The 14,249-nt window shown below is 38.7% G+C and overlaps 1 protein-coding gene across 1 annotated transcript in view; it reads left to right on the top strand.

Annotated features, from left to right (window-relative positions):
* Positions 1 to 11,431, top strand: part of lepr (leptin receptor) — a 127,761-nt gene extending 116,330 nt beyond the window's left edge. The window contains exons 18-19 of the mRNA XM_059984384.1: positions 3,473 to 3,548; positions 8,816 to 11,431. Coding sequence (XP_059840367.1) covers positions 3,473 to 3,548; positions 8,816 to 9,589 — 850 coding nt within the window. The 3' untranslated portion in view covers positions 9,590 to 11,431. The remainder of the gene's footprint in view (positions 1 to 3,472; positions 3,549 to 8,815) is intronic.
* The last annotated feature ends 2,818 nt before the right edge of the window (positions 11,432 to 14,249 follow it).

The following is a 14,249-nucleotide window of genomic DNA, read 5'->3' as shown; positions in this document are numbered from 1 at the left end:
TAAAGAATAAAGAGGCCACAGAGACTTTAACCTCCTAATTTTGTAGGGAATAGCTAGGAGATTTTTCCTCATCCTCTAATGCTATTGGACATGTCAGAGTTGATAGAATAATGAAGGGAGTTGGCAACAAGGTTGAGTTGTGACAGATAAGACAAGGCATTTGATAAATTCAAACATGGCAAATTGTTCAGTAAATTGAAAGACCGTGTGATCACAAGGAAAGTGAAAATTTGGTCCTAAAATTGGTTCTGTTGTGCAGAGCAAAGGTGACATGAAAGTAATAGTTACCTTTTAGATCATATTTCCAAGGATATCAGGTAGATGACAATCCTTGAAGGACATTGGAGATAAATGTCAGAGCAGAAAAAAAATCCTTGCAGTTGATTCTCTGGCTGCAACTGGATAAATATGGATAGGACCAGATGTGTCTGGATTAACCCAACCTGTCTCTGAACGTGAACAAAACAAAAGAGATGGTTGTTGACTTCAGGAGGGCACGGAGTGACCACTCCCCACTGAACATCGACGGCTCCTCCGTAGAGATCGTAAAGAGCACCAAATTTCTTGGTGTCAACCTGACGGAGAATCTCACCTGGTCCCTTAACACCAGCTCCATAGCAAAGAAAGCCCAGCAGCGTCTCTGCTTTTTGCGAAGGCTGAGGAAAGTCCATCTCCCAGCCCCCATCCTCATCACATTCTACAGGGGTTATATTGAGAGCATCCTGAGCAGCTGCATCACTGCCTGCTTCGGAAATTGCACCATCTTGGATTGCAAGACCCTGCAGTGGATAGTGAGGTCAGCTGAGAAGATCATCGGGATCTCTCTTCCTGCCATCACGGACATTTACATGACATGCTGCATCTGTAAAGGAAACAGCATTATGAAGGACCCCATGCACCCCTCATACAATCTCTTCTCTCTCCTGCCTTCTGGGAAAAGGCTCCAAAGCATTCGGGCTGTCACGACCAGACTATGTAACAGTTTCTTCCCCCACGCTATCAGACTCCCCAATACCCGAAGCCTGGACTGACACCTTGCCCTACTGTCCTGATTATTATTTATTGTAATGTCTGCACTGTTCTTTGTGCACTTTTTGCAGTCCAGTGTAGGTTATTTAATCTAGAGTAGCTTTCTCTGTTTTTTTTAATTACGTAGTTCAGTCTAGTTTTTGTACTGCGTCATGTAACACCATGGTCCTGAAAAACTTTGTCTCATTTTCACTATGCACTGTATGTTATGGTCGAAATGACAATAAAAGTTGACTTGACTTGACTTGAAGTGAAGAGGTATATTGGGGGAGGTTGGTGTAGTCAATCCTGTCAAAGGATGTAAAAGGCACAGTGAAAAAGCTGGTGGAGGTGCTGCATGATGGGTTCAATCCTGGCCTCAGGCCATGTCTATGTAGAGTTTGTGATGCACCATCAATAACTCTCCGAGACGTGAGGTGAGATATCGGCTTTTATTGGCTGGAAGAAAGAACAAGCAGCAGTTGACCACCACACTACATCCTGGAGACTGAGGGCAGGGCCCAGACAGGTATATGTAGTTCATCACAGTTTGTATGTTTCCCCTTTGACTGTATGGGTTTCCCAGTCTGCTCTGGATTCCTTTGAAGGAGAGGGTTAATTAGCTACTGTAATTTAAGAGAGTGGTAGAGTGGGGATATCTGAGGGATTTGGTGGAAGGATAAATTGGGATCGTTGTTAATGGATGCTTGGTGGTCAGCATGGAGTCATGTGGACCAGAAGGACTGTTTCTGTGCTGCAGAGTTTTATCTTTTAAAATAATCATAATAGTGACAAAAAAGAAGTAAACCAAGCGCTCAGGTTGTAATGTATAAGTAGATGGAATCATTTTAATTATTTCATAAAGTACTGAAGTGTTTTTTTTCACCAGCCAAAAAAAAAACACATTATAAGGATAACCTGAAACCCAAAGACTGTTATTACAAATAAACCCTTCTTTAAGTTATATTATGTTGTATTCCATCTGGGTAGCCTTTGACCTGATGGCATGAATATCAATTTTTCCTACTGGTAAAAAGTTTCCCCAATTCCTCCTTTTCCTCTATTCCCCATTCTGCTCTTTTACCTCTCTCACCTTCCTTTTACTTACCCCAGGTCCCCAGTTCTGCTTAGTGAATTAATTCCATACTAATGGTCAGTGTTTTTCAGTTAATTTAATAACAAGGGAAAAGCAGGTTTATTTTATTTGCTGAGTTACAAGGACTGTTATGTAATAACATGGCATGTGTCCACAACTGAATACAACCAATCAATTAGTATTAATTAAACCTAATTTTTAAAAAATGTGTTAGCTGTGAAGGCATAAAATCAATGTCACATAATAACTGTAACGGTGGTAACGTCATATCCTTCAGTGTCTCGAAGAGGACTTAAAGCAGATGAACATTTTAATGTTTGTCCAAAAGAAAGCAATTTGTTATTCCCCCTGATGCCAGGAAGGTATTCATGTTCTTCGGCGAAGTATTTGCTCATTATTGCCAAAGACTTTTTTTTTGGTCTACAACTGCTAACATTATTTTGTATTAATGACCATTTGTTTGTAGATTGCTTGAATTAAGCAAAGTAATATCACGTGTATGGTTAATGCAGTATTGAATCATTTCAATAAATCCCTTCTGATAGAATGTTTCTACCAAATAAAATTTAGATTTTAGATTCCATATCTTTAATTTTACAGCAATAGATCAATAATTTCATCCTAGTTAATGGAAGTTCTCATTTCAGTATATTAATTATCCAGTAATTCTGCTGTATTTTTAAAAGTTTCTTTACTGGTAAATTGGTTTATTATTGTCACATGTATTGTCACAGTGAAAAACCTGTCTTGCATACGATTGTACAGATAGTTCATTACAACAGTGCACTGAGGTAGTACAAAGTAAAATGATAGCAGTGCAGAACAGTATTATAGCACTTCCATTATAATTTTAGTTGGTACTTTCTTATAACTTAAAGAATACTTCAAGTGATTAAAATAATGGATGAAGAGGATTTTTTGTTAGTTCTGTTCAGTTATTTTTCCTCGGGTGTAAAGCCCTGTATATTTATGTATTTCTTTACCTTTATTGTGGCTACTCATTTGCTTCTTTGAGTGATTTCCAAGTTCAATTTATTACTTACCCATTAACAAGTGGTTTATTTAGGTTCAAGGCAGGCTTTAGTAGGATTTTCAAAGCATATTTCTACAATTGTGAAGAGCCACTAAGTTGCATCAAGGCTTGTCATTGAAATAACTTGCTTTCAGATTAATAACTGAGATGAAAGCATCCAGCATTTTCTTGAACACAAGGCTAACAATCACCACAGTACACATAACTGAAGATCAGCTGAAAGTACTATTCTGCCGAGAGATGAAATTACGTGCGTGCTTGCTCTGCAATAAAACATTTAAATGAAACTGTTTCAGAAATGCGGTGAATTAATAAGTAACATTCTTTACCATTAGAATAAGAAGTCTTGTCTGGAAAGAAGTTCCTAATCCTAACAAATGCTCGTGGGCTCAAGGAATTAACTTTAAAAAGGTGGGTTTTTAAATGATCATGTAAATTTGTTGTGAATTTGTCACTAACAAACATGCAAGTTTGAATACAGAGACTTCCTAACTGGAAAACTGCGGTCTGTGCAGATCGGTGATAACGTAACCTCCTCGCTGACGATCAACACTGTCACACCTCAGGGGCGTGTGCTCAACCCACTGCTCTACTCTCTATATGCACATGACTGTGTGGCTAGGCATAGCTCAAATATCAAATTTGCTGACGATACAACCATCGTTGGTAGAGTCTTAGGTGGTAATGAGAGGGCGTACAGGAGTGAGATATGCCAAATATTGGAGTGGTACTGCAGCAACAACCTGGCACTCAACTTTAGTAAAACTAAAGAGCTGGTTGTGGACTTCAGGAAGGGTAAGATGAAGGAACACATACCAATCCTCATAGAGGGATCAGAAGTGAAGACAGTGAGTAGTTTCAAGTTCCTGGGTGTCAAGATTTCTGAGGATCTAACCTGGTCCCAAAGAGGGCAAGGTTGTCGCTATACTTCATTAGGAGCTTGAAGAGACTTGGCATGTCAACAAATACATTCAAAAACTTATAGATGTACTGCAGAGAGTATTCTGACAGGCTGCATCACTATCTGGTATGTTGGGGCGGGGGGGGGGGGGGTGGTGGGGGCTACTGCACAGGACTGAAAGAAGCTGCAGAAGGTTGTAAGTCTAGTCAGCTTCATCTTGGGTGCTAGCCTACAAGGTACCCAGGACATCTTCAAGGAGCGGTGTCTCAGAAAGGCAGTGTCTATTATTAAGGACCTCCAGCACCCAGGGCTTGCCCTTTTCTTACTGTTACCATCAGGTGGGAGGCACAGAAGCCTGAAGGCACACACTCAGTGATTCAGGAACAGCTTCTTCCCCTCTGCCATCCGATTCCTAAATGGACATTGAATTCTTGGACACTACCTCACTTTTTTTAATATACAGTATTTCTGTTTTTTGCCCATTTTTAATCTATTCAATATATGCATGCTGTAATTGATTTACTTATTGTTATTATTATTTTTATTATTTTCACTTCTATATTATGTATTGCATTGAACTGCTGCTGCTAAGTTAACAGATTTCATGTCACATGACAATGATAATAAACCTGATTCTGTTACTGAGTGAATAAATTGTGTAATGGATATTCAAGACTGTTTGTGTAGAAGTGAGTAAATGTTTTTTGCACTGAATATAGGATGATAAACAATGTTACACAAATGGGCTTATGATACAGAGACTAATGTACTGTGTACTGGATGATTGCAATTAAAATAATTTATTGTTGAGTTAAGGCCTTTTAAAAGTACCACAATCATACACCGAATCAATAAAAATCTGGTTGAGGGATTACATTAAATAAGCACTGAGTAAACAGGTTCAGTATATTCTCAGCTGATACACTAATATAAAATTAGATCAGATTGCACTCTTTGTTTGTAATTTTTCTTTCCAAGTGATTAATATCAATTAAATTGTATTTATAACACTCCTTTCCTATTCTCCAGATGTTCTCTTGTGTTTTAGAACTGATGAATTACTTTTGAAATGCAGTCACTATGGTCAAGTGAGAGACGAAATATACTCAGCAGGTTCCCCCTAGAGATAATGTGATATAAGCAGATAATTTGTTTCACTGATATTGACTGAGAATTCAGCATTAGCCAGGTCACTGGAAGAATCTACTTCTTTGTGAAATAATAAGAGTCCAGTCGAGGGGGCAGGGAGGTGTACACCATTTAATACCTTGGTACTTCTCCCTCAGCGAAGCACTTGGTTGACAGAAAAGATTTTTATTCTCAGATTTCTAGAATAGAACATAAAACCATGTCCTTCTGATTCAGAGGTGGAAGTACTTTCAATGACGGATGATAAATATTGTGTCTAGTGTACTTTGGACTGTCTTCGAAGATAGGCCGTGAATTAATAGCAATTTAGGGTTAAGTAGCTGAGGATTATATATATTCCTTTATAACAACCACTGAAAATTCAATACTCTTCAAAAAGAAGTGTGGTGAAGGGGAAGAATTGAGATTGCTCCCAAATATCTTGGTGTTTAGCATCTCCCATGGTGAAGATTGGTGAGCAGTTGGCTTTGGAGCACTACATATTGATCCAGTTCCTTAAATTTCTGGATCTTAGACTGTAAGATCATAAAGATATAGGAGCGGAAAATAGGCCATTTGGCCCATCAAGTCTGTTCTGCCATTCAATCATGGCTGATCCTTTTTTCCCCTCCAATACCCCAGTTCCTGGCCTTCTCCCTGTAACCTTTGATGCCACGTCCAATCAATTTCTGCCTTAAATACACCCAATGACCTGGCCTCCACAGCTGTATGTGGCAACAAATTCAGCAAATTCACCATTCTCTGGCTGAAGAAATTTCTCCAGATCTCTGTTTTAAATGGATGCTCCTGGATCCTGAGGCTATGCCTTCTTGTCCTAGACTCTCCCACCATGGGAAACATCCTTTCCACTTCTACTCAATCTAGGCCTTTCAGCATTCAAAAGGTTTCAATGAGATTTCCCCCCTCCACCCCCACATCCTTCAGACCAGAGCTATCAAATATTCCTCGTATGATAACCCTTTCATTTCTGGAATCATCCTTGTCAACCTCCTCTGGACCCTCTCCAATGCCAGCACATCTTTTCTAAGATGAGGAGCCCAAAACTGTTCACAATACTCAAGGTGAGGCCTCGCCGGTGCCTTATAAAGCCTCAGCATCACATCACTGCTCCGGTATTCTAGTCATCTTGAAATGAATACTAACATTGCATTTGCCTTCCTCACCACCGATTCAACTTGCAGGGTAACCTTTAGGGTGTTCTGCACAAGGACTCCTAAGTCCCTTTGCATCTCAGAATTTTGGATTTTCTCCCCATTTAGAAAATAGTCCGCTCATTTATTTCTACTACCAAAGTGCATGACCGTGCATTTTCCAACTTTATATTTAATTTGCCACTTTCTTGCCCATTCTCCTAATCTGTGTAGGTCCTTCTGCCTGGTACCTGTTTCCTCAACACTACCTGCCCCTGCAGCAATCTTCATTCTCATCTGCAAAGCCATCTATCCCATCATCTAAATTCTTTATATATAGCATAAAAAGAAGTGGTCCCAACACTGACCCCTGCAGAACACCTCTAGTCACTGGCAGCCAACTCGACAAGGATCCTTTTATTCCCACTCGCTGCTTTCTTCTAATCAGCCAATGCTCTAACCATGTGAGTAATCTTCCTGTAATACCATGGGCTCTTAACTTGGTAATCAGCCTCATGTGTGGCACCTTGTCAAAGGCCTTCTGAAAGTTCAAATATACACCATCCATTGCATCCCCTTTATTGATCCTACTTGTAATCTCAAAGAATTCCAACAGGTTTGTCAGGCAGGATTTTCCCTGAAGGAAACCATGTTGACTTTGTCCTATCTTGTCCTGTGTCACCTAGTACTCCATCACCTCATCCTTGACAATTGAATTTAACATCTTCCCAACCACTGAGATCAGGCTAACTAGTCTATAATTTCCTTTCTGCTGCCTTCCTCCTTTCTTAAAGAGTGGAGTGTCATTTGCAATTTTCTAGTCCTCAGGCACTATGTCAGAGTCCAATGGTTTTTGAAAGATCGTGGCTAATGCTGCCACAAACTCTAACGCTACCACTTTCAGAACCCTAGGGTGCAGTTCATCCAGTCCAGGTGACTTATGTACCTTTAGGTCTTTCAGCTTTTTGAGCACCTTCTCCCGTGTAATAGTAACTGCACCCACTTCTCTTCCTTCACACACTACAACATCTGGCACACTGCTTATGTCTTCCACAGTGAAGACTGATGCAAAATACTCATTTAGTTCATCTGCTATCTCCTTGTCTGCATTATTATTTCTCCTACCTCATTTTCTAGTGGTCCTATATCCACTCTCATCTTTCTTTTATTTTTTAAAATACTTGAAAATGCTTTTACTATCCACTTTGATATTATTTGTTAGCTTGGTTTCATATTTCATGTTTTCTCTTCTAATGATTCTTTTGGTTGCTCTATGTAGGCTTTTTAAAACTTCCCAATCCTCTATCTTCCCACTAATTTTTGTTTTCTTGTATGCCCTCTCTTTGATTTTTACATTAACTTTGACTTCCCTTGTCAGCCACCTTGAACTATTTTGCCATTTGAGTATTTCTTCATTTTTGGAATACACTTGTCCTGCACTTTCCTCATCTTTCCCAGACACGCATACCATTGCTTCTCTGCTGACATGCCTGCCAGCAGCTCCTTCAAATTTACTTTGGCCAACTCCTCTCTCATACTGCTGTAATTTCCCTTACTCCACTGATACACTGCTACACCAGTGTTTCCTTTCTCCCTATCAGATTTCAAGTTGAAATCAAACATATTGTGATCACTGGTTCCTAAGGGCTCTTTTACCTTAAGCTCCCTAATTGCCTCCAGTTCATTACATTACACTCAATCCAGAATAGCTGATCCCCTATTAGGTTCAACGGCAAACTGCTCTAAAAAGCCATCTCTTATGAATTCAACAAACTCTTCAATCTGTTGTTGCTCTCAGCTCTTCAACCCACCTGTCTACCTGAAATAAACATGGATCATTAAATTGAAGCTCAAAAAGAATAATCAAAATCAGCAATGGTTCTTTCTTTTTTATTTATGATTTGTTATACAAATTGAACACTACTCACCCTAAAACTATCAGCAGATATTCTGATAATTGCACTTCGCTTGCTTTTGGTGGCCAGATTCCCAGACACTGGAGAGTCAAAAGTAAGAAAATGGTGTTTTGTTACAACACTGGGAATACCTCTTAGGACCTACATAAATATCACCAAGGACACACCTCTTGCCATGACAATATGCTTCCTGAAATAGCAACTCAATTAATTTTCCAGTGGCTATATTAACAATGTAAGTTAGTGATAAAAGTAATTTTTAAATGAGGCGCATGCCTAGCTGTGATCATATCATATGCACTGTTTTGATCAATTACAAAATAGTATTTCAGTATTATTTGCTTTATTGTTCTTCAATTGCAGATTAATACAAGAACAGAAATAGTGAGAGATTAAAGTACAATATCGGATATTACTTGTCACAATTGAATATAATATTTATAAATAATGTTATTTCCTATTTGCTATTTGTAAAACAACAAGTGTTTTCATAATTAGCAGAAATGGCTGTTGCTGATGTTTCTTATTTTAATCTCAAGAAGGATCCTAAAATTATTTTAAATTTTGTCTTTCTTTTTGCAGTCTGACGCTGCTGCCAATGTATTTGGAAAATCTAGTCAAGGTGTATTACCTGTTTCCCCACAACTTGTGGAATCAGAAATATTTGCTGCAGCAATCATAGAAGAGGTAATACAATTTAAAGAGGACAAAAGTGTAATTGCTGTGGATTCTGGAAGTGAGGTAGTAATGAAGCAAAATGCAAATTCATCAGATATTCAGGATCCGAGTGAAAGTAATGATGCAGATGGCAAAATAGAAGGCAATGTGGAAACTACTTGTGCACAGTCAAAATCTGAATATTCGAAGGTTATGATAGAGGTGGAAGTGGATCCACTTTGCACAAAATACAAGTGCATAAGCAGCTATTCTGACGAAGGTGTGTATTCAGGCAATGAAACTGACAGTTCTGGTAATGAATCTAGTAATCTGTGGGAATTTCAAAAACATACACTCATGCAGTTAATCCAATTTGATGAAGCCAATTCAAGTTCCATTATTTCTTCAGAGGGTTTCTCTGAATCTCATGAACAAGAAAGCAAAGTCTTTTTCAATGGCAATGATGAAGGAGTAGATTTTTGTTACTTGGAACAGACTTCATTTGAGGACATTGCTAACAGTAACACAGAAGGACACACTGTGCAAGAACTGCCACTTCTGGAAAAATGTTTAACTCTGGAGTTTCAGAATCCATCAGAAATTTATTCAATATCTTACCTGAATTCATTGTTGAAATTCAGCCTGAATGGAGATCACCCTCCTCAGAGGGCACTCAGGTCCTATATGCCTCAGTTTTAAACAGACTTCTAAGCACTGAAAAGCAAGCAATATTGATGACCAAATATCATCTAGCCATCTTAAAAGTTAGCCTGCAATTGGCTAATATTTTTGACTATGTATTCATTACATTGTATCATTTTGTGCTGTTTAAATCCATTCCAAACCCAGGACGTGTGTGTTCATGAATAATGGCCTTTTGTGTACTGAGCATTTCATTCTAGCACCCTATTAATTTGATTAGCTAATAATATTAGAAAGGATTGTAAGACAGTGCAATAAGTTCAAAAAGCCATAAAAGATTAGTAATTATTAATCAGTAATTATTGATAAGGTATTGAATTAAGTTCTATGGCTTTAAAAATCACAAATTTAGGCATTATGTTTTGGAAATAGATGGGATTTCAACGAGGTTAGAATGCCCAAGATAGAAAGTACATACAGGGAACCACTTAAATTTCAGAAGCATGACATTAGTATAAGCACAAAGTAGGGAGTAAATTTTAAAGGACTGAGGTGGTCTCTAGATTAAATTCAATGCCTTGATGTCATAAAATACCTTGATAACTTCAATGGTTTGAGTGTTGCATTGGCATAAAGTGAGTTCTCTGATGAATCTGATATGATTCCGTAAGTGCATTAGAATGCATAGAACTCTGATCCTGTACTGTCAACCTATTAAATAAATGTTGATACCACTTTTACTTTACATCATACACAAATAGAGGCTCTCATTGACGCACCAGTATCTTTTTATACAAAGAATAAATAAATTCAAAATATTCATTCTATTAACCAATGTCATGTACCATTACTTAATGCTGAATTCATCATTATTCCTTCAAGAAGCTTAGCACATATTTTTCTGAGCCTTGATTAAACTTGATACCTTGAGGGCTTTGTTCAGTGTTAGCCTGGATACAATTTACTTACTGTACAGGGGCTTATAGGTTTGGTGCCAATATAATGGTAATGAGTTTAATTCATGAACCTTGATATGATCTCCAAACATTAAGGGTCCACACTTAACTTTGTTGTTTCTTGACTACAGATATTAAAAAAAAATCAGCCAAAGTCCATGAATCAAGAATCATTGATTTATATTGGAAGTCATTGAATCTTTACAGGACTCTGTTTTCGTGCATAAAACCAGGAAAGCAGATTATTTTCTGAAATAAATGGGATATTTTTTATCCAGAGAATAGTTGGAGATTAGTTTTTAAGCTGGTAACAGTGTGTGGAATTGGAATTAATTTGTTATTTTCACATGTACTGAAATACAGTGAAAATATTTTGCAAGTCATCATATGCATCATTTCAACACACAAATACATTGAGGACAAGGGAAAAACAGCAGAGAAGGAAGAACATAGTGTTACAGAGATTGTGCAGTGCAGTAATGGGGTAGGTTGTGAATTCCTTAATGATGGATGCCACCCTTTGAAGATGTCCTTGCTGGTGAGAAGGCTTGTGCCCAGGGTGGAGTTGGCTGAGTCTACAACCCTCAGTTTTTATGCACTGGAACCTCCATACAAAGCAGTGATGCAACCAGTCAGAATGTTCCCCGTGGTACTTTTGTAGAAATTTGCAAATGGGGTATGCTGAATCTCCTTTGTTTTCCGAGGAAGTAGAGTGCATGTGTGTGTTGTGTTTTTTTGCCCATGGCATCTATGTGATTGGGCAACAACAGATTATTGGTGATTGATGCACCATCAATAACTCTCTGAGACGTGAGGTGAGATATCGGCTTTTATTGGCTGGAAGAAAGAACAAGCAGCAATTGACCACCACACTACATCCTGGAGACTGAGGGCCGGGCTCCGGCTCCAATCGCCTTTATACCGGGGTCCGTAGGAGGAGCCACTGGAGCAGTCCGCGGGGGGGGGGGGGGGGGGGCGTGTCCACACAGGTATATGCAGTTCAGCACAGTGATATTTACAGCAAGGAACTTGACCATCTTCATTGATAAATACAGGAACATATGCTCCACTCTGCTTCCTGCAGTGACCAGCTCTTGTTTTGCTGATATTGAGAGGAAGTTCATTTGCATGACAACATGTTAATAGGTTTTCTATTTCTTAACTGATTCAGCTGAAGCAGGTGCGAGCCATGTTTTGATCTGTCAGATCCCTTCAATAAGTAACTCTCACTTTAAATTCATCTGCTTTAGTTTCAATGACCTGGGTGTTTGCTGGGACTACACTGGGAAGGTAGGGACTTGAATCTGGTTTACTTGTTATTTGAGATCTGGTCTACTATGGTGAACTTGTAGAATCTGGCCATGGAATTATGAGTGCATAGGGAGTAAAGTAGGGAAGAGAGGACTCATTCCTGTGGGTCACCAGTACTGAAGACAGTCGTGGATGAGGTATTGCTGTCTATACTTATCTGCGAACAAATGCAATCTTCTACCTGCTTCTGCAGTAATAAATAGGTCAAGGTTATCTGGGAAGTTGGAGATGATGTCTCCATGACTAGCCTATTGAATCATGTAATGACATTACCTGAATTGCTATGTTAGTGATTAATGAAGTGAAACACTCCCTGTTATCCTCCTCTTCCTTCAATCATTACAAATCACACTTACATAACATGGGCAAAATAATGACGATATAGAAAAGATAGCAAAGGAGCATTTTCCATTTAAAGTATACATTGATTTATACTAGTATTAATGTGCCTTTTGCAAAATTATACCATTTGAAAGAAATATATAGATATGAAATATTCCATACATTTTAATGCTGAAAATATTTACATGCTAAGGTTTATTTTTTCACTAAATGAGGCTTGCAGTTGAAAATGTGGAAGTGTAAAATTGTCCCTTATATCAAGGATTGTAATGTTTTGCATTTTGTGGTTTTTTTAAAATTCTGCATATGGTTTAGCATCTTTGTTATGTGTGTGGTGCTAACTGTTACAACTTACAACAAATTGTATATATTTGCATTTAATAACCTGTTTGGTTCATGAAAACGTAAGAAATAAAACCAGAGCTAGGCCATTCCACCTTTGTGCCTGGTTTACCATTCAAAAAGGTCATGGCTGCAGTTTTTGAATAAAAGTATCTCTACTCTCTAAACTAACCCCACATTCCATGGTTCTCTTGCAATTCATTACACTGTGTTATCAAAATCAGTGTTCCATCTATCCTTTTGCTGCACACTACGGGTTAAATATTGATGAGTCATCTTCATTACAAGTGTTATTTTGTTTGGAAGAGCTGTGAATTATTTTTAGTTTGCAGGTGATGGATAGCGTGGCCTTTTGACCCACACTTATATAACCAATATGCTTTTGTGTTTTTGTGGAAAAATTTTATTTTACTTCTCCATGTCTGTTTTAATCATCTAACTACACTTCAAAATTTCCAGTTGGTAGATCAGTGTAAGAGATTCTAGGTTGAAAGACCATAACACCTATAAGAAAGGATTTGCTAGTTACTCCTCCTTTCCTCACCTTCTTACTCTGACTTCTCCCCTTCATTTCCAGTCCTCATGAAGGGTCTTGCCCTGAAATATGGACTGTTTGCTCTTTTCCATAGATGCTGCCTGGCCTACTGAGTTCCTCCAGCATTTAGTGTGTGTTGCTTTGGACACATCTGCAGACTTTCTCAAGTTTGTGATACTAGTTTTTAAAACATTTATTTTAATAACAATTTTGTTACTCTGTATCACAAAAGCGTTTCTTTGCTAGAAAGGAGAGGGGCATGGATGGTGAATATTTAGAGTTACTAGTTTTATATTTCTGTCACTGCTGCTCTACCCTTCAAACCATAATTATTTACAGTGGCCATCTAACCCTTAGTGGCCAACAGCTCAAGCACCTTCTTGCCTGTGTTTCTTATTTTCATGGCAGTTTGTTATTAAGACCATCAGACATAGGAGCAGAATTAGGCCATTCAGCCCATTGAATCTGCTCTGCCATTCCATCATGGCTGATCCTGGATCTCACTCAACCCATACACCTGCCGTTTCCCTATATGCTTTGATGCCCTGACCGATCAGCAAACCATCAACTTCGGCTTAAATATATCCATGGACCTGGACTGCACCGCAGTCTGTGGCAGAGCATTCCACAGATTCACTACTCTCTGGCTAAAAGAATTCCTCCTTACCTCTGTTCTAAAAGGCCACTCCTCAATTTTGAGGTTGTGCCCTCTAGTTTTGGATACTCCCACCATAGAAAACATCCTCTCCACATCCACTCAATCCAGCCCTTTCAGCATTCAGTAGGTTTCAATGAGATCCTCACACATTCTTCTAAATTCCAGTCAGTACAGGCCCAAAGCTGCCAAACACTCCTCATATGTTAACCTCTTCATTCCTGGAATCATCCTCGTGAACCTCCTCTGGGCTCTCTCCAATGACATCACAGCCTTTCTGAGATATAGGGCCGAAAACTGTTGACAATACTCCCAAGTGTGGCCCGACTAGTGTCTTATGAAAGCTCGGTAGTATCTCCTTGCTTGCATATTCTATTCCCCTTGGAAAAATGCCAACATTGATTTTGCCTTCTTTAAAACACTCTTCATCTGTTAACTAACCTCCTGGGAGTCTTGCACGAGGATTCCCAAGTCCCTCCGCACCTCCGATGTTTGACCATTCTCCCCATTTAGATAATAGTCCGCACTATTTTATCAAAATGCATTATCGTACATTTCCCAACACTGTATTCCATC

This window comes from Hypanus sabinus, chromosome 11 (assembly GCF_030144855.1).
Source record: "Hypanus sabinus isolate sHypSab1 chromosome 11, sHypSab1.hap1, whole genome shotgun sequence".
Classification (NCBI taxonomy): Eukaryota; Metazoa; Chordata; class Chondrichthyes; order Myliobatiformes; family Dasyatidae; genus Hypanus; species Hypanus sabinus.
The sequence above is the reverse complement of the archived record's forward strand: the minus strand, read 5'-3'. Positions and strand labels throughout refer to the sequence as shown.